We start from the raw sequence: 20,878 nt of genomic DNA on the forward strand, positions 1-20,878 counted from the left end.
CTTCTTTTCGTTTTCTACAAACTCCCCTTCTTCTCTATATTGAAAATACCCAGAGGACAGAGCCAGAGTGTTCTCATCTTAACATCATCCTCAGAGCCTGGCCATGTGTTTTCTTTGAAACACTTGCTCAAAAATACCTGTTGATATGCGTTAGGAGATTCTTTTCCATCCCTGTGGTTCTGTGGGGCTTTTAAAGATGGCAGGAATTTCTCTTCTAGAACAGTTGTGGCAAAACCAGCGTCAGCTCTGTGTATGAGCTCTCACAGCCTAGAGGATGTGTTTTAAGAAGTAGGAACCACAATTAATTCCTGTTGGAGACAGTGATGACTGTCTGAGTCCTGGGAAAATAGGAAGAAGGTCAAACGATCTTTTTCAATCCCGAAAAAGGAACTTCTATGGTATGTAAAGTCATTCTATGTTTTCTTCCATCTTGTTATACCTTCAGTATTCTTCTCCTTATAAATCATCATTTCATTTGGATCATCTGTTGCCTCCCTTCAATTTTCATTACAAACTATCTCCTTATACCTTCTGAAAGTGCCCATCTTGCCTCCCCTTGAGCCTTTCAATTCTGTCTTTTCTCTCCCTTGATTTCTAGTTAACCTCATTCATTTACTCTCTGCCTGGTCATTTCCTGGTCATTAATTCCCCGGAATCTAGCTAAGGATAAGTAGATATCTGTTTCAGCTGACAGAAATAATCCTCATCTAAATAATTTGAAAATGGTCTATTTTAATTTTAACATGTGAATTTTAATAGAATTTAGCCACATAAATAAACATCCATGTTTCACACAATGTATACAAATAATAAAAAAGTTAATTCTGTGGATTACAGCCTTAAATTTCTGTTCCATGCTGAGCTCTATAACGCATGACTACAGCTCCTAGCAGGTCTTCTCTGTGTCCATAATCACCCCCATGAAGGTATTTATCAGTGATTATTTTCACATAGATTTTTATTCATCCAGTACTTTCCAAAGAGGAAACTTCAAAGGCAACAGGAATTGGCGTTTCCAGTGTGTCCGGCAGCTGTCGACCCTGGCTGCATGCTAGAAACCCTGCTGCATGTCTAACAACCTGTGGCACCCGGGCTCTCCCTCAGACCAGTTCATTCAGAGTCTCTGCGGGCGGCCCCATCATCCGTGTGGTTTAGAGACTCCCCAGGAAATCCAACACGCAGCCAGAGTTGAGAACCGCTGAGCCTATGGCCAAGAATATGAAGAATGATGACACGTAAAAAACGTCGCAAAAGTTAACGGTCAGCACTGCATTTCAGTTTGTAATTCAATATCCTCAGAGGCGGGTGAGGGTCTTCTCTTTGGCCCAGTCCTGGATTTCTACTTGTCCAAATGTGATGTAAAAAAACATGCCAAACATGTTGACGGCAGCGGACAGGAAAAAGACATTCCTCCATCCAGACACAGAATCCTGGGGGCAGAAAACACAGAACTATCAGTCTCACGGCTCCTTCCCCACCAGCTCTAGAAATCGTCCATTTTGTGTATCGCAGTATTGATCTCCAAGTATAGCAGGAGTGATCTGCAATAGCCACTAAACATCTTAACTTATCAAAGAAAGTTTTATGAAATTGTTGGAGACAGAATGACTCTAAAATGAACATTGGGTTCTGGGTCGAGATGGATTTTTCTTTTTTCTTAAAGATTTTATTTATTTATTTGAGAGCGAATGAGAGAGAGAGAAAGCATGAGAGGGTCAGAGGGAGAAGCCTGCGATGCGGGATTCGATCCTGGAATTCCAGAATCATGACCTGAGCTGAAGGCAGTTGCTTAACCAACTGAGCCACCCAAGTGCCCGAGACGGATTTTTCTTTAAACCAAAATGAATTAACCTACACTAACGTCTTTCTAGAAATCTGGATCTCAACATTCACAAAAATACCACATTACTCATTTAGAATTATGCCTAAAGTGACATTTTTAAGCTCTTATCCTTGTGTTCTCTCTGTTTAGCTGGTTTTGGTTGTAGACATCAGTGCCAACACCCCTTCGATGGGCCTCTCAACATAACGTGAGTCGTATTTGGCTGGAATGATCCTCCTCACCCAGGCCTGGTAAGTCATAGTTCATTTCTGGCATTAGAATCACAGCAGATTCCTAGCAATTTGGTTGAAAATGAACCTGGAAACTAGATCACATAGAGATGTGTTAAAAATAAACAAAACTTTTTTGTAAGTTGGGGTGCCTGGGTGGCTCAGTTGGTTAAGCGTCCAACTTTTGATTTCAGCTCAGGTTGTGATCTCAGGGTTGTGAGATGGAGCCCCGTGTTGGGCTCTGGGCTGGGCATTGAGCCTACATAAGATTCTCTCCCTCTCCCTCTTCCCCTGCCCTCCCTCCCCCACCCCGTTCTCTCTCTCAAAAAAAAAAAATAAAACTTTTTTGTAAGTTGACTCTTGTCATCCTGCCATCCCAGCCTGGCTCTGCTTTTTCTTCTGTCCTCCCAGCCCACACTTCACACTGAGTGAGCCTCGTGGCGCATGCTCACAGCCATGCTCTTGTCGCCATGACCTCACCTCCCTTTATTTAAACTGACCTTGGGACCCTTTATGCTTCCATTTTGTAATTATTTCTAATTAGAATGAATCTGAACAGACTCTTCATAATCTTTCCCTTCTGCTCCTCTGTATCTCTTACCATTCCTTGACACGTATCATTCACTCTGGTCCTAACCCAGAACCGTTTCATGCTTTTCTTCCTCCAGGAGCTCATTGGTGCTGTTTTTCTCTACCTGAACTGCTCATTTTCATCCATCCAACATCCATTCATTTTTAGAAGTTCAGCTTATATTTTTCTTTCCCTGGGGAATCTGACCTAATAGACTGTCATTTCGAGTCCCCTGTGAATAGAGGGACTGAATTGACATCCACGCTTGCTGTCTCTGTCAGAACACACCGTCCTGGAGAGCCGCCACCGTGAGTCCCTGGGCCTAAAACAATACCTGCCACTTGCAGACGTTCAAGAAACTGGCCAACCTGACTGATAAGGAATCCGGTGGCCGTGGAGGAGATGATTCCTGCGATGAGCCCAAATCCCCTTGAGATTCCCATGAGGAAGCTTGCATACCTGTGGGCCGAAGATTTTACAGATGATTTTATGTAGAAAGCTATCTGGGGCTTTTCAGCAACTCAACTTTAATGCAGTTCAATTATAATAGCAAAGTTATTTTGCCCAATGCAGTGTTTCGTTTACCTAAAGACATTCGGGGTAATGCCTGTTTGCCAACCCTGAAATCACCTCTCTGCCAAGTCAACAACCAGGGGCCACTTCAGTTTCTGGGGAGCCCAGGATCCACCTGCCACCCCCATCCCGAGGCCACTCAGCAAGACAGGCAGTGTATGCAGTGCCCAGGACCGCAGACTCCAAACAAACTGCCTGGGGCCAAAGCCTGGCTCTGCCTTTGTGTGACCTCAGTCCTGTCACTTCACCTTGGCGTGACTCAGTCTTCTCCCCTTTAGAGTGAGGATAACAATCGGACCTACCTCATGCAGTTGTGAGGATTAGATGTGTTGATATTCGCCTATCAAGTAGGGTTTGGCTCATGGCAAGTGGATACATACGTGGGAGCTGATATTATCAACACTCTGGAAGCTTTTCCAAAACACACGTGTGTGGGCCCTTTCCCAGAGCATACAGTTCCGTCCCTGGTGGGGAGGCTTGGAAAGCTTTTCATCTAAATGATTACTGGCCGAGATTGGGAACTGTTGTCCTTAAAATGCCATAATAGGTCATGGCCACGTACTGACGTTTCTAGTTATTTGTCATTATTGTACCATCATTTTGTGCATGTCATAACATGAAAGAGTTGCAAGAAAAAGGCTGAGGCCTAACACCTCCGAAAGGGCCCGGGTGAGGGGAACAAATGGAGAAAGGTCTTACCTGGGGGCGACATCTAAGGTGTTGATGATGAACCCCGAATCACACAGGTTGCTGGTTCCAGGAATGAGTATCAGCAAAATAATGGTTGTCACGTAACTAGAAGCCACGAAGGGCAAAGCCATGGCACACAGCGATGGAAGGAGGAGCCCTGGGCAATGAGACGCACCGTCAGGCCCCCTCTCAGACCAGGTGTGGGAAAAGGGATTAGTTAAGCAAGCCCATGCACCTATCCTTACCTAGGGATGAGAAGAGTTTTCGTACAGTGATTAATCTGAGAAGGTTCCTGGACAGAAGGAAATCTGCCAACTGGCCTCCTAGAATCGTACAACTCGAAGCAGCAATGAAGGGCAGGGAGGACAGAACCCCACTCTGCGGGAAGGAAACAGGTACGATGAGTGCAGATGTGCAGATGGCCCCCACGCTTATCAGTTCCACAGACAACTGTGAGCCACCCCCGGATATTCTGAGTGGTTTTTAGGAAGTTAAAAGTTCTTCTTTTCCACAGAAGAAGAACACCGCCTCAGGTAAGAGGGCCAGTTACATGGCATTACACTGGTCTCAGGGAGAAAAGTGCTATTAATCTCTAAGGGACACTGAAGAATCGGCTGGTGTGGTGGTGTTGTTCAGTGGTTGAGGACTCAGCTCTTGCAGCTGCTGGGCCACTCAGTGGTTGTGCAATTCAAGGCACATCAGCTGACCTCACATGTCCCCAGGTCCATGCCTGGACAATAGGAATCATTACATGCCTTTCTCAAGGTCATTGTGAAGGTTAAATGAGTGGTTATGTGCAAGGCCAGAGTGCAGTAGGCATCGTGGAACTATTTCTCCTTATTGCCATTATTGTTTCCTTAGAAGTACCGGAAGGATACTCACATCTCTGATGTTCACGTGGAGCACAGAGCTGATGTACGTCGGCAGGTATGTTATGATTATGGTGCATAACCAGAAATGGCTGAAAAACCCCGTGAAAATGGCCCAAAGTGGTAGGCATCTGACCATAGCTTTTATGGGGACAGATCGTCTGGGAGAACTGGACTGAAAGGAAATATCTAATCAACATGGGGTTAGAACAGGCGTGAGGGTGCCTCTCCCATGAGCCCCACACCCTGCCGTAGGGGCCTCCGCATGGTCCACAGGTAGGAGGGATGCACCATACCTGTTGAGCCAGTGAGGCCACGATGTAGTCCTTTTCCTGGACGCTTATGCATGGGTGATGCATGGGGTCATCATAAATCACCGTGAACCACAGGAGACAGCAGACACAGCCAATGCTACCTGGGAAGCCGGGACCCCGTTAGTTTTTGGGTAGACTTCTGTGCTGGGAGAAGGGAGTTTCCTCTGATGTGGCCCACATCCCCCTCCAAACACACCTATCAATTCATGGTTATTCCACCATAAGGAACTAAACTTGCCTGCTTCTTTATTTCAATTCTTTTACAAATCTCTGTTTTTTTTTTAAGTTTTTTTTTTTTTTAAGATTTTATTTATTTATTTGACAGAGACAGACACAGCGAGAGCAGGAACGTAAGCAGGGGGAGTGGGAGAGGGAGAAGCAGGCTTCCCGCTGAGCAGGGAGCCCGATGCGGGGCTCGATCCCAGGACACTGGGAACATGCCCTGAGCTGAAGGCAGACGCTTAACGACTGAGCCACCCAGGTGCCCCACAAATCTCTGTTTTTTAAAAAAGATTTATTTATTTATTTGAGTGAGAGAGAGAGAAAGAGAGAGAGACAGCACAAGCAGGAGGGGCAGAGGGAGAGGGAGAGAGAATCTCAAGTGGACTCCTTCCTAAGCACAGAGCCCCATGTGGGGTTCGATCCCAGGACCCTGAGATCATGACCTGAGCCAAAACCAGGAGTCAGACACTTAATGGACTGCACCACCCAGGTGCTTCTACAAATCTCCTTTTAAAAGCTCTCCAGACACCACCTCTCAAATTTCGAGTGTCATTTGTCAACGTCAGAGCCCTCTGGAGAGAACTGAGCATGAATGTACCATTGCATAGCTGGTTAATTACTCTTAGGACTCCAGTGGTTTATAGTGTTATGTGTCATTAACAGCAATGTCTTATTACACACGTTATTGTCTTATTTTGGAAGATCTGAGTAGTCAGGATTGGAGAACATAGGAGTCATACACACACGAAACAACCTGCCAGAAAATCAGTGTGGCAAAGCAAAATTTCCAGCACATTTGCAAAAGACAATGTTATTTGTATTCAAACAATACGTTCATTATGAATTTCCAGAAGAAATATTTCTTGATAATACCTGATGAACACGTGTGGACCAAAGATGACCTGGGATTAACACCATTAATGAGAGAGCCATACAAGCCAGAACCATATTGAATGACATCACTTGGTTATAACAATAGAACAGAAATGTGTCTCCTTGCTGAGCTCTGTCACTTGAAGAAGGTAAAAGACTGCATCTGATGTGATAAGCCCCGGAAGTTTCCCTAGGGAAGGATGCATTTTTTTTTAAGTAGGCTCCACAACCAGCATGGAGCCCAGTGCGGGGCTCAAACTCACGACCATGAGATCAAGACCTGAGCCAAGAACAAGAGTCAGACAATTAACCGACTGAGCCACCCAGGCGCCCCTGGAAGGGTGCATTTAAATGAGCTTTGCAAGATTTGCCTGGTAGAGCATAGGTTAAGGGCATCTTGGCAGAAATAATAATTACAATAAAATATGAAGACATGTTTAAAGTGTATTCCACCAACTTTTGGTGACACTGACATTTTAACCACAAGGCAACTAGACCTGGCATTTCAGATGTGGTGGTGGAGATTCTACAGAAGATGCCTGGGGTGGGAGGGGAAGGCTGCATTCCCAGTTCCTCAGACGTCAACACCACACGGAGTCATCTCCTAGATTGGAGGGAGGGAGCTACCGATCTTCAACGTTCTCTCTCACATGGGAATGGGTGACAGGTAATGTGGGCGTCCAACCAAATGGCTGGCAAACAGAGGGCTTGGGATTCAGGGGAAAATGACTCACCAAAGATGTAGAAGATAAAAGGCCAGCCCAAGGCCTGTGAGATTAGTCCCCCCGTGCAGAGGATGATGAAGGACCCAAACGCTACCCCTGAAGAGAAGAGGGACAAAAAGGGCACGTTATGAAGACAGCAAAGGGCTGAGATTGAGTGGCCTCCCTGGACATTGTCCCAACAGAGTGGAGGCAGACGTAGAATTACTGAGTGAGGAGAGTATTTCTTCCTGTTCACAGATCTCCCCTAGTAACATCATGTGAAGTACTTAGAATTGATAAACAAGAATGGTATGCCTCCTGACACTTCAAGAGCTCCTTAACACCAATGAGCCCAGTACAAATCCCTTAGTTTGTCATAGAAACTCTGCAATCATGGCCCACCAGTATTTCCTTAGAATCAGAGTTGCATTCTGGCAGGGTGCAATATGAGGTTGAGGACAGGAAAGAAAAGTCTTACACAGATTAATAAGATACAGTCTCTGACCTCAAGGAGACTTCAGTCCAGCTGGAGAGAAAAGCATGAGCAAAATTCACTATTACAAATATAATATAGTGTAGACTTTGGAATTTGAACATATTTAACAGAGATCCACAATAAGAAACGCATTTTACATGGCGACACTAAACATACACAAATACATACACATGCATAAAACTCAAACAAAAGTTTCATGAGTCAATACTTAGACTCACCATGTGTAATGCACTCCAACATTTTCTATTCTATTCTATTTTGTTTTTAAATACTGGTTTTGACCCACTATATTAATTTTATGACCCCTGAATGGGTCCCAATCTGCACTTTGGGGGAAAAAAAGGATGTGGAATACAGCTACAATAATCAACTATAGTATGCTATGGATGTATACAAGAGGAGAGTGTTGAAGTTGACAATGAGGCTTACAAATTGTTTACATGAGCTAAGCAGTGAAATGGATGGATTTTGGGTAAAAGAAGCTAGGAGTAGAGGACCTTCCAGGAAAATGGGCCAGGAGAGTAGAGCCAGAGAGAAGGTAAGTGCAGATTGTAGGTGGTGTGACGTGAGCCTTGCTTACAGAGGGATGCTGAGTGGAAAAGCAGATTGGGACCATATAGCAGCCGATCTTTGTATCCACGCAATAAGGAGATCCATTTTTATCTGCAGTCATGGAGGAACGCATTGAAGTCCAAGCAAGTGAGCAAAGATGCCTTATCTGTGCTTTAAGGAGGTAACTTGGCTTTGATGGGAAGAGAAGTCTGCAGGGAACAAAGCTGAGGAGAGAGAAGACTAGCTGAGAGTGATGTGGTTTTGGAATATAGGTGAGGTTTGGTGGGGTGAGGTCTGGAGCCCACGACCAACAAAGAATTCTTGAGACGTCTTTGGTGCAAAATGGTGGTTTATTAAAGCCTGGGGACAGGACCCGTGGGCAGAAAGAGCTGCTGCCCTGGGGTTGTGAGGGGAGGCTGATTATATACTGTGGGGCTGGGGGAGGTGAGGCAAAGGGAGGTTTCAAAAGGACTTTCAGATGCTAAAGAGGACCTACCAGATACCAGGGGCCTTGCCATTGTCAAGTCAAGGTTGTTTCTCCTCCTCTAGCAAGGCAGTAACATTAAGTTAGTTGGGGGCTTCCTGGAAGAATATCACACATATCCCACCCAGGAGTGGGAGTTGCGGGCTGTCAGCTTGTGCTTTGTCCTCCGCTAGCCTTCTGCTCCCTCATCAAGAGCATTTATAGATAGAGAAGACAGGACAACTGCAATGGAAGGAGCCAGAACGCAGGAGGGTTGCTTTGGAGTAAAAAGCATCTGTAGGATGCAGCTGTACATTGGAGCCGGGAGTGAGAGGCTTGAGGGAACCTCACTTCTATTCTGCAAGTATACAATTTTTTTTTTTTTTTTTTTTTTTTTAAGATTTTATTTATTTATTTGACAGAGAGATAGAGCCAGAGAGCACAAGTGGAGAGAATGGCAGAGGGAGAGGGAGAAGCAGGCTCCCCACTTGAGCAGGGAGCCCGATGCGGGGCTCGATCCCAGGACCCTGGGATCATGACCCAAGCCGAAGGCAGACGCTCAACCATCTGAGCCACCCAGGCGCCCCTATTCTGCAAGTATACACTTCCAGTGCTACCAGTTGGGGCAAATGGCAGTGATAAAATCATTTAAGTCCTTGGTGTGATCTGATCACATGCCCTGGAGAGGCAGACGGCAGGGCGACTGAGAGTGCGCCCTGGGGTCAAACTGCCTAGGCTCAGATCTCAGCTCTGTCACAGGCTGGCTATTGGTATTTGGGCAATTTACTTAATTTCTGCATATGTTAATTCCCTCCTTTGTAAAATGAGAGTTTAAATATTGTTAATTATCAGAGAGGTGCTGTGAAGATTAGCTCAGAATAGCAAAGAGCTCAGAAATCACCCGGGCTCTTTAAACTCAACTTTCCAGCCTGATTTCTCTCCTTACCTCTGTGAAATCTGATAGTCTTAATTCTCACGTGTATATCTTTGCCAAAATAGTGTTTATACACCATGGGTAAGTATTATATAAGCTTACTTGATCTTTTTTTAAAAGACTTTATTTATTTGAGAGAGAGAGTGTGAGCATGAAGGGGCGAGGGGCAGAAAGAAAGACTTCCCACTGAGCAGAGAGCCCTTCAGGGGACTCAATCCCAGGACCCTAAGATCATAACCTGAGCCAAAGGCAGACGCTTAACCATCTCAGCCACCCAGGCGCCCCTAAGTTTACTTGATCTTTTTGCATTTATGCCCATTTAAGTTACAGACATTTTCTGACAATGCTTTGCTGACTACCCAAGCTCACAGTGGCCTCTTGCTTCTGAGCCTTAGTAGATATATGGCACTGACGTATCTTTCTTTCTCTCACAGGTGTTATGTAACTGTCTCACATTGTCAAATTTCTTGGTAGCACTTTCTCCCTCTCCCCCCAAAACATCCCATGCAGAGAAGGGAAGATGCGTCGTCGGGGGCAAAGCAGATTACAAAGCTGTCATCCATATGCACATCCTTACCTGAGCCCGCAATGCTGGTGAGCTTGCTTCGTTCAAGTGGGGGAGCCCACTTGGCCCAAATTGTAAACTGACCTGTCCATGCCATTCCCTGAAAGGAAAATCATTAAGACCTTTGATCTCCAGTAGAATTAGGGCACCTGTATCCCACTCAGAATGAGAAAGTAGCTGGATACCTGGGCCATGCCCTGGATTGTCCGAATCACAATAACCAAAATCACTCCGAAGTCAGCAGCCGACGGCGTAAAGAGGGTGAGAAGAGAGGAGATCAGCAGACCAGCACCAAGCATCTGCTTTGCTCCAAATATCCCTGCTAAATATCCACTTGGGATCAGAGTCACTATTATCCCATAGCTGATGGAGCTAAAGATGATACCCTGAGTCTCTGGGCTCCATTCATATACAGAGGCCTGGTGGGGGGTGGGGGGAAGAAAGAAAATTATTTGCTAAGAAGTTCTGTTATGAAAATCTACTTTAAAACCAGTGCTGCTTAGGGTTGGTGGGATTCTAGCATAAAAATCCACTTTCCTGTATTTTTTTTTTGTTTTTTTAAAAGATCTTACTTATTTTCTTTAAAATTTTTTTTTATTTAAGTTCAACTTAATTAACAAATTGTGTATTGTTAGTTTCAGAGATAATTTAGTGATTCATCAGTTGTATTTTTTACAGAACAGATATCCCACCTCTTCCAAACAAACAACCAATTATACCCCTAATCTGCTCCTTTCAGAGGGGGAGTAAAATCAAAAGAAATGAAGAAGGAAAGAGATAAAGAAATGAATACACGATAGGAAGATATTAAATGAAAAAAGGCCATTGAGAGATATTTCATCTGAAAAAGAGCTTCCTTTAAATATTTGCTTCTGAGAAAAGTTAGGGGACATGTTGACTCTCATTTCAAAAATTAAAAAAACACAACTTTACTGACCTCTCATCAAAATTAGTCCTTAAAATCAAGTTTAGGAATTACGGTCTGCCTTGGCAGAGATGACTTCCTAAAACACATATTGCATATTAATAAGATCACATTCTTCTCATGATGTAAGCCAATAAATAATTTTTGGTAGCCTACTAGATATGTGGCATCATGCTATAAATTGAAGTAAAGAAGCAAAAATACATACATATATATATAATATGAACTATTTTAATCCATTTATAATAATTATAAATAATGCAAGATATATGATTCAGGTGAGAATTCAAGTTTGAGGATAAACATCAGTAAAATAGGGACTTTGAGAAGAGGGAAGAACAATTTGCAAAGATCCCAGGAAGGAAGCAATACTTGAACCATCCTTTGAAGAATGACGATGATTTGCACAAAGAGAAATAGGAAGATTCATTTTTACTGAAGAGCGAGAGTGAACTTGTAGCATTTGAAATGATACCAGATGAAGAGAAACTAACCAGGGCTCTGATTTACTCAGAACCTGGGCCACTGATAGCAGATCTGAGTGTGCTGAGAAGTGGGGCCAGATTTTGGAGGAGCAAGCACGTCAAGAGAGAAGTTTGGCAACTTGAAGGTATCCTGGAATCTTGAGCATGAGAATGTGAATGTGTAGGATGAATTATGGAGAAAAGACTGGAGGCAGAGAGGTTATTATAAATAAGCTGGGCCCAAGGTAATAAAATCATGAAATACAAGGGTGACATTAGGAATGTACAGTAAATGATAGTTTAAAGAAAAAATTTAAAAATAAGGTGTAATCATAATTCTCATACAATATTGTGATAAAGATTTTATTTAACTCATTGATTAATAAGGGAATTGGTAAGATGTTACAACTGGTCCAAAGAGAATTCAAAGACCCATAAGTAGGAAGTAATACTGAATTAGATTTTAAATATATGGCAAAATTGGCTTATTCAACTGAGTGGCAAGTGAGGAGAGTATCAATTGATTTTCCACAGGACAAAATTCATTTGCAGAGCCATGGCAAAAATCCCTTGCATTACTATTTGTTATATAGAACTTACAGAGTTGCAGAATGGCCCCAAGACAAGGAAAGGTGCAGAGATCTACATAGAAGCTGGCAGAAGGATGTGCTCTGTGCCAAGTTTTTCATGGAAGACACCTAGTATTCTGTTTCTTTGTGGAAGTTTTCACAATTTTTTCTATAGTCCCCCCCGCCTTATAATCATAACAATCTCAATGAAGGATTATTTTTATCACAGAGGTAAGAAATATCTCAAAAACAAAATTCCAGTCTTTTTTCAGTTGGTCACTGAAAATTCATGCTTCTATGCTTCACAGAATCAAGATCCTTCCTTTCAAACTGGGTTTTCCCTCTCGACAAAGAGCCTCATTCTCCATGATACTTACCCCTGTATTAAATTCCTTCATGGATCTGCTGGGGTTGTTGAGAGTGTCTGCAAGAGGTCCTTCTGTGGAGGCGTTGGGCAGACCATGCTGCTGAGTGCTGTTCACCATGGCAATGATTGCAATGCTCAGACTCACACGCTGGGTTATCATGGTGAAATTTGAGAAGTGCATGATGAGAGCCAGTCCATAGCGTAAGGAACAGAACTCTGGACCTAGAGGACAATATGGAAGCACACAATGATCATCCTGACTGAGGCCACCATCTTTCCACGTGTCCCATGGCTAAATCTGAAAAAAACATCAGAGACCTCACTCAGCCCCACGGCCTTTTTTTCACTGAAATAACCACGACTACATACAACGTTCCTTTGCCATATTCTTTAGTTGGCTGGAAGAGAATCAATCTGGGATCTTACAGTCAAGTAAAGCAAATACGGCCTTTTTTTCCAGAGGTATGGGAAGCAGATGGTAACTATAGGAAAACCTAAGTGAAGGCATTTAGGTCACATTGTCCCAAAATAAATTGAATGGGGGAGATGGTGGCAGAGCTGGTGACACCCAGCTGCAAGTCAGAGGTCCTGTCTGTTCTGCATATTCATTCACCATAAAGCTTGGAAGTTTATACTTAGAGAACTGCTGTTGCAGGAAGCTAACCAAACCTCCAAGGATTCTCTTTGAAATATTTGAGAGAGAGTGTGTGTAAATGAGCACCTCCACTGATTCCTTGGTCTGATGTTCACTTGGAAACATTTTTGTTGTGTGTCCCTAGACCTGACTGCATATGCATTCAGCTTTTAAAAAACTAACGCGGAGAACCATCTTTACTGAGTTTGTAGGTGATATAGTGCTGGACAATTATTCCATATGTTACAAGAACAACACATTTTCTTTAAAGATTTATTTATTTATTTGAGAGAGAAAGGGCAGAGGGAGAAGGAGAGAGAGAATCCGCAAGCAGACTCCCTGCTGAGCGTGGAGCGCGACACGGGGCTCGATCTCAGGACCCTGAGCTGAAATCAAGAGTCAGCCGCCTAACCAACTGAGCCACTCAGGTGTCTCCAAGAAGAACACATTTTTTGAAAAGTCCCCACAAAGTGGAACAATGGACCGATATTGCAAGGGTTCCCAAGTGAATGATGGATTCGATTTTTTTCTGTGAATTTGGAGAACTAGAACTAACGAGAAATAAAAAGAGGACCTGTGAACAAGCAGATAAAAATATAATGAAAAAAAATAATTTTTAATGGCCAAATAGGCTCAATGATAGGATTATTTGCCTGCAAAAGAGTTATTCCTATGCTACTGGAGGATTCCAAGCTCTGGGAAATAGCCAGCCACTTGGCAATAACACTATAGAAGAATTCATACATAGGTTGTTTAAAATGACTTTTTCAAGATTTATTCCATTCCTTATGTCCCAGTATTTATTGGTCATTTGGCTTGATTTCTGATAAGTAACTCAGTGGGGCTCCCTAAACAAAAAAACAACAGGTAACAGAATGAGGGGCTGGAGCTAGTACAATGTTCTATTGAGTCTTTGAGTCTTTACAACGGGTGACATGATTAAAAAAAAAAATTAGGAGGAGAAAGCAAGGAAAAGAACAGCGCTGGAGATGAGTGCCCACTCTTCCATAAAGTGCCTGCAAACCAGAGGGGAGGGTTTACCTTTCCTGGTGGAAGACTTCTTGTCCATTTGGCTTCTTTGGGAAATAGTGGCGCAGTCTGTGAACTTTCCCTCTGCCCTGAATCTCTTTCACCACGACTGGGTTTTATCTATGGGATGAGCAACAGTCCAAAACAAGACACACAAATAACTTTTCATGTGAACGTGGCCTTCTCTGAGCATCACAGTTTTGATCCAACACAGCTATGCAATTTACATTTTGCAGTACACTCTTGTTAAGCTAACGGAGGACTCGGTTTTTATAAGAAAATCGGGCTATGTGACTTAGAACTGGTTGTTTAAATTCTGCAACTATCCCTTCGCTCATCTGTTCAGTAAGAATCAGCCTCTTTCTGAGTGCTGCCCCAAGAATTGAATGAGAAACTTGCAAACCACAGAGAACTGTGCAAAGGCGAGGAGTACTGTGGATCAGAGGACAAGAAAGTTAAATAAGCTCAGGAGCTGACAAGAAAGTTCCAGAACACCCTTGCTTTCCTTATGACCGTGTTTCTGTTCCTTCTGGACAACCAGAACAATGCCACATTGGGTCTTCTCTGAACAAGAAGGATGACATTGCATAACACTTAGGTATACTACATTTGAGGCTCAGAAATGTTTCCTGCTGTCTTTGCTACACACAAATTGGACACTTTATTGGACTGAAAAGTTCTTCAGACCATCTGTAAAATCACACTGAGTGGGACTTTCTACTACATTTACAAATAAACCCGGTTCTTTTGACAGGAAAAGCGAATTCATGATCCCCAAGTGGACATGTTTAACCTGATATTTGTATACCGGCCGAACTCTCTTTGCGGATACATACACTTATTTCTTTTAGGAACAATCCTTATCCTCAGAATACTGTCAGTTTTGCAGCTGTCCCTAAACTGAAGCCCCCATGACTTTATAAATACATGTATCATGCTTATATTTCATCACCCAGAACTTTGCCTTCTTTCTGCACATCAACTTAACAAGAATTATCTGCACCCTTAGGGACGTTCATAGTCCATGACTTTAGGACAGAGGCTCATAAGGAACGGTAAGATGAAGAGTTTTGTCCAAAAAATTCTTTGCAGGATTAGTTATTACAGCATAATATTGGAGACAAATTAACCTAACCAAAAGGTTTTTAGTGAGTCAACTTTAATAGATTCTTATGATGGACTTTCTTAAAATAACATCCCCAAGATGTTGACGACTGTGAGGGAAATGCGGGTACTCTCGAGTACAAAGCAGTGGCCGTGGCCGTGTTGATTCCTGCACATGCGCAGAAAAAGAAAAAGATTCACACAAGGACCAGCCGGGGCTGATTCTGGGTTATAGAACACGGTGCTCACATTATTCTTTACGATTTTCCAGATCCACCTAGTGATTTTTTTTTTTTTCCAAATCACAGATACTCATTTTATACCTGGAAGAAGCTAATTGAAAAAATGGTAATTAGGCTTCATTAGCATAGACAGGATAGCCTTCTGCTTGCCAAAGTTTCTAGAATTCTAAGAATAAGATCTCCCCCTCAAAGTTTTGAAATTTTCTCATTTGTTTACCCTGACCTAAATAGATGCCCAGTGCCTAAACCAGACAAGGTCAGCACCAGGAAACATGTTGGCTTTTGTCCTGCTGTGGAAGGCTTTCAAGTCTTGCTAACATCCGGATGGTGTCAGAAGCCCAGTTCAGTGCTTTTCACTCAGATCCTAGCTGAAGCACAATGGAAAGGACACCTCGTTTACCTGGAGTTTGGACCACTCTCTAGCTGATTTACCTTGTTAGGTAAATTCCCAAGACTTGCCTAAAGGGAACCTCCTTGCTGTGCATGCGACTACTAGTGTCCATACTCCCCTGAAAGCTTTCCCGCCAACCTCACCAATCAGTCTGAACTCTAGAGCTGAAAGACACTCCAGAGATCCTCTGGCCCAACTGTTCATTTTGCTGGTGAGAAAATCGGTGTGCAGGACATCTGAGAGGTTGACTCCCAGTCACATGGTTTACAGAGCCAGCACCAGCTCTCCGGATGGCCAGACTGTTGCTTATCCTATCTGTAAATACACTTTCCCTTTATGTTCCTATTTTAAGCTCAGCTTAGAACACAATAGGGTAGCTTCATTTGGAGGTATTCTACAGAAGAATTCATATGGCTTTAAATGGTTTTAAACATTTATTCCAGAAGGAAATTTGATGATGAAAATACTTTCAAGTGGAGCTTTGAATATTGAAGAGAAGAAAAATGACTAGTTTTTCTTGCTTTTTGTTTGTTTGTTTGTTTGCTAGTGGAATTATATCACAGACCTGTCACTTCAGCTGTCCTTCCACTTGTTGCCATCCCTACCTTAGTTTTCACGATTTCACATACTGTTTTGAATTTTGTCTCAATAGCTGATTTCACTTATTAATTTCCTATTTCCTTTGCATGGGACAAAGAGAGAAATTGGGCAGACATCCCAAACTACTCTACACTAGGGTCTCTCAGTGATGTAATAATGAAAACTACTTTCCCAAAATAATCACAGAAGCATATGAAATGCTGGGGTCTGAGCCTTATCATGACTGATATGAACTCAGAGACAGTGGGTTGAGTCTTAGTCCAGTTGTAAACAGTTAAGGACCTTCCCATTCAGGAGTGACACTTCTAAAAACTAGTGAGTCCTAGCACCAAAGCTCTAAGTAAATATAGAAAAATTGAATAGACAGTAAACGAAAGTTCTTCCTTTTAAAAATAATTTGATGATACAGTATAGAGTTGTAGTTGATATAAATTAATAATGTCAACAATATGGTTTATGCAGAAGCAAAAGAGCAGTCTTTTTTCCTATTTGTTTCAGTCTGGAGCCCACTATTTTGTTAGAGTAGTCTTTTTATTGCTCTTAGATTTCCCCTAATCCTAAGCCTGTCTTGCATCATCTCTGTTAGTCAAGTCCCCCAGTTTACTCAGAGTAAATGTTACATGTAGTTGAAGAGTATGAACCTGTAGTTCAAAGGGTATCCAGGGACCAAGCTCTTCTGTGCCATTTACAATCTGGGTAAACCAGTGCATTTTTCATAAGCTACCAGAGCTTTAATTGAACAGGAAATAGAAAAAAAAAAGAGGTAATATGGGGATGATATTACTTCACGGGACAGTTGTGAGTGGAAAAAAAATGGTTTGAGGCATGTCTTCTAAATGTAAAGTATGCATTGTAAACTGTTACTAATAATCAACACTCACAAGATTGGCACTCGGGCCCTCTCAGGTTAATAAGTACAGATTTAGAGCAAATAAAATACATTTCTCTGGAAGTGCTTTTGATTGATTGTTAAATTGGTTTTAAACATGTCCTTTTAAAAGAAGGTTCTTCTGAACTAGAATCCACGAGGTGGGGGAAGAAGCGATGCATCTTGTACAGACATCAGAGACCATGCGAAGAAGCAATGTTTTCAATGTTAGTAAAACTGAGACCCCTTTTTATCGCCTGCCTACCTTTCTGAAAGATTCTACCTTTATTTCTGCCTACCATGCTGATAAAACTTGTTATTCCAATAGGTCCTTTAAGTCATGCTGTCAATTCACTTATGGATTTAATCATGAAAAAAGAAAAAGAAAAAGTGTATCAAGCACCAATAGTGGGTGATCCTAGAAAGCAGGGTAAGGCCCAAATCAAGGGCAATTGGGTCACTGCCTTGGGGGACTCACAGCTCAGCTCACCAGGAGATCCGCGGGAGTGCCTGTGCTCCTTTCTTCCAAGTGACGACCTCAGGCTTGTCTTTCAGGCCTGTACGAGCCCAACTGTGCTTTGGACCAGGGATCTTCTCGGGCAGATTGGGAGAAGGCACCTTCACTGAGTTTGCGCCTAGGGCTTCCTGCCATCGCACCATAATCATAATCTCCCTGGGCACCTTTCCTGAGCTGTCCGATGAGGGCAACTAACTAGGTGAGCTCTGCAAGCATACGGGTGTTCTTGCCTTTAATCTTATTCACAACTTCATATTCTCCTTTTCTTGAGAGACAATCTCAAATATGCATAGAAATCTGAAAAGACTCATTTGCCACAGTCCCCAAGCCCAGACCCGGTTAGTTCCGATCCAGTATTTATCCCACAGTGAAGCCCATCCGACTCATCAAGGTGTCACAGCTCAGACGGAATCCTCAGAGAATTGCCCAGTGTCCACTGGCCCTGGTGGCCTTTCAAGCCTTGTTCAATTGAATCGATTGAATCGATTGCATGCTTTAGAAAGTCTCTTCTTCCTTTTGGAAACAGAAACCATCCCCAGGTGGGAATCCTTAGGCTGCTGTTAACGGTTTTCCTCTGACTGCCCCTCAAACTGTTCCCTCCCTTTAATGGATCTCTGATTGATTAGTAATTATCCTCTGACCCAAAAAGAAGAAAAGCACTTACCTTCACCATTAAACCAGTATTTTAAGCCCTAGACTATAAGGCTCCCTGAAGAAGTTTCTATCCTTTCCTCCCTTTCAAATAATTCCACAGAGTTTCACAAGGATAAGTAATGAGCCACGTGGCAGTCAGCATCAGGTCTGGCCTACATCCTCAGAGCAGAACACCTGAGTCTGACTCCGCTGCTTAATTTTTAACTTCATTTTCAAGTTCTCACTGATAAAATGAGGATCTCAAAAGGTGACATCATGTTTTTCTGCTTTGAACTGTGCATACAACCAAAAAAGTCAACAAACATTTTTCCTGAAAGGAAGGTGGCATGGTTTGGATGAAAGAACCAGGCGCCTGGGATTGGAGAGATGAGGTGAACCCCACCTTCACTTCCTAGTGTTTTCTGTGGCCTTGGACGAGTCACTTAATTAACCTCTGTGAATTTCATTAGTAAAGCAAGGGTTATAACACCCAACTCATGGGGTTATTATGCAAATTAAATGAAATACTTATGCTAACTGGTAGTCAGTCGTCAATAAATGAGGTGTTTCCACTAAGGGATTCTGCTAAGTCATCTAGACTTTCCTTAAGCTTTTGGTGCCCACTTTCTAATAAACTTTGGCTAATCCGATATCCTTTCATGAAGCTACCCTATGTTGGGGAACGTCATCAAAAACATGTGGCCACCAACTGACCCATGAGCTAGGCTTGGGCACTCAAAGGTTCCTCAGTCTCTCCTCTGTCCCGGGAATGTGGGTCCCACTTGCCTTTTCTGTTCCCAGAGGCTGCTCCAAGGACGTAACCTTGAGATGGTGATGTGGTGTTGAGAACACCTGTAGGATATGTGACTGAGCACAGTTAGGGCCTCTTTATAAATTTCTAAGATTTGGAGGGTGGGTGCAGAGATCCATTGCTGCCACCCATGATAAGGGTCGTGCCCTTTGCTATTATTAAAACGGCCACCTGCCGACCTGGAGTGGCTGCCTCTGTCTTCAGTCTCTCTCTGTCCTCTGAGTACAGGGGCCAGCTTCCGATTACACTCAGGATGCTCCCAAGAGGGTGGCAAAAAACACCCTGCACCCTTCCTTCCTGTTTCTTATCTGAGCCTTTCATACTCCAATCTCTGCTTGACTCCTGATTCTTGGGTTATGTCTTATTTATGAATTCTATTTTTTGGTCTGTGGTTGCTACTGGATATTTCCTGCTTGATTCTTGACCCTTATAAAATGAGGTGGGGGCCCGCCCTCTCTCACTTTATTGGCGTCGAACTGCCTTGGCGGAGTTTCCTTGTGGGGTGGGTCTCACCATACTCTCACAAAGAGCCTGCTGGGGCCAACACCCTAGTTTAGCTACTTTGTTTCTTTGTATTAGCTTCCTGTCATTGCTGTAATAAATTAACACAAACTTAGTGACTTAAAACAACACATATTTACTCTTGCAGTTCTGGAGGTCAAAAGTCCAAAATGGGTTTCACTGGGCCAAAAATCAAGGGGTCTACAGGGCCACACTCTCCCTGGAGGCTCTAGGGGAGAATCCATTTCCTTACCTTTTCCAGCTTTTAGAGGTCACCAGCTTCCCTTGGCTCACAGCCCGTTCCTACATCTTTCAAGGCAGCAGTAAAACATCTTTAAGTCTTTCTAACTCTGACCCTCCTGCCTCCCTCTTTATAAGGACCCTTGAAATTATATTGGGCTCACTTGGAAAATCCAGGAGAGTCTTCCCACCTCGAAATCCCTAACTTAATCACACAAGGGATGTGCCCTTTGCCACACAAACTAACGTATTCACAGGCTCCAGGGACCAGGATGTAGAAGTCTTTGAGTGGCATTATTCAGGCCACTTTTAAGTCACAGAGGAGTAGCAGGGAGAATTGAAATGATAGTTCCTTCCTCCCTTTAACGAAAATTCTGGTTATTGACTTATTGTAAAGTCACTGAGTACATGATCAGCCAACGAAAATGGTTAAAAAGAAGACATGTGAGGACTTTTTTTTTTTTTTTTTGCCTAGTCTGCCCCAAAGACGGTGTGACATTTTCTAATTTGCTTGGGGGCACCGCATGACTTGGCAGTAGTCCTGGTAGAAAAAGTAGCCAAGGGGGGCCTGCGTGGTTCAGTCGGTTGGTTAAGCATCTGCCTTCGGCTCAGGTCATGATCCCGGGGTCCTGGGATCGAGCCCTATGTCGGGCTCTCTGCTCAGTCGGGAGCCTGCTTCTCCCTCTCCCTCCGCCCCCGCTCCCCACAGCTTGTGCTTTCTCCCTCTCTCTCAAATAAATAAATAAAATCTTAAAAAAAAAAAGAAAAGAAAAAGTAGCCAAAAGTGGATTCCCTCCCAAATAGGAGTAAATATACTAAAGGAAAATCCATGGTGTCCAACGCCAAAAGTAAGATTCAAACTATATTCTTCAAGCTGCATGTTTTGTTTAAATAGTGTAATCGTATAGCTGAGTTTTGCAAGCTCCCTGAAGGGATCCCCTGTGTTTTGAAAATCTCTATATTCACAGCTCCTGGCACAGTATCTGGCCTATAGTATGTGTTCATTAAACATTAATTTACTGGGTGGATGGATTCTAGAGTCACACTCACCAGCGAGAATCAAGATTTCTGTAGCTGGTCCAAGCCCTTCACCTTCCATCACGAT

General features: G+C 43.1%; 2 protein-coding genes across 2 annotated transcripts in view; one reads left to right on the forward strand and one right to left on the reverse strand.

Moving 5' to 3' along the window:
• Nucleotides 1-20,878, forward strand: part of LOC116644850 (histone H2B type 1-A-like) — a 383,608-nt gene that overhangs the window by 143,277 nt on the left and 219,453 nt on the right. The gene's annotated exons all lie outside the window — the stretch shown is intronic.
• On the reverse strand, nucleotides 752-18,261 carry LOC116644904 (sodium-dependent phosphate transport protein 3). Its single transcript, XM_032424742.1, has 12 exons — nucleotides 18,253-18,261; nucleotides 13,879-13,986; nucleotides 12,214-12,495; nucleotides 10,064-10,297; nucleotides 9,891-9,978; nucleotides 6,899-6,985; nucleotides 5,052-5,170; nucleotides 4,769-4,930; nucleotides 4,132-4,264; nucleotides 3,896-4,043; nucleotides 2,992-3,082; nucleotides 752-1,430 (listed from the first exon to the last, which is right to left on the reverse strand). The coding sequence occupies exons 1-12, from the start codon at nucleotides 18,259-18,261 to the stop codon at nucleotides 1,296-1,298; spliced, it is 1,596 nt and encodes a 531-aa protein (XP_032280633.1). The 3' UTR covers nucleotides 752-1,295.

This window comes from Phoca vitulina, unplaced genomic scaffold (genome assembly GCF_004348235.1).
Source record: "Phoca vitulina isolate PV1807 unplaced genomic scaffold, GSC_HSeal_1.0 scaffold31, whole genome shotgun sequence".
Lineage (NCBI taxonomy): Eukaryota > Metazoa > Chordata > Mammalia > Carnivora > Phocidae > Phoca > Phoca vitulina.

What these genes read in the sequence shown, in the direction of transcription:
- LOC116644904 (XM_032424742.1), bottom strand. An exon ending in CACCAGCATTGCGGGCTCAG is followed by an intron (nt 6,986 to 9,890) that starts GTAAGGATGTGC and finishes TCTTCTCTTCAG; the next exon opens with GGGTAGCGTTTGGGTCCTTC. An exon ending in TTTTATCTTCTACATCTTTG is followed by an intron (nt 5,171 to 6,898) that starts GTGAGTCATTTT and finishes CCGGCTTCCCAG; the next exon opens with GTAGCATTGGCTGTGTCTGC.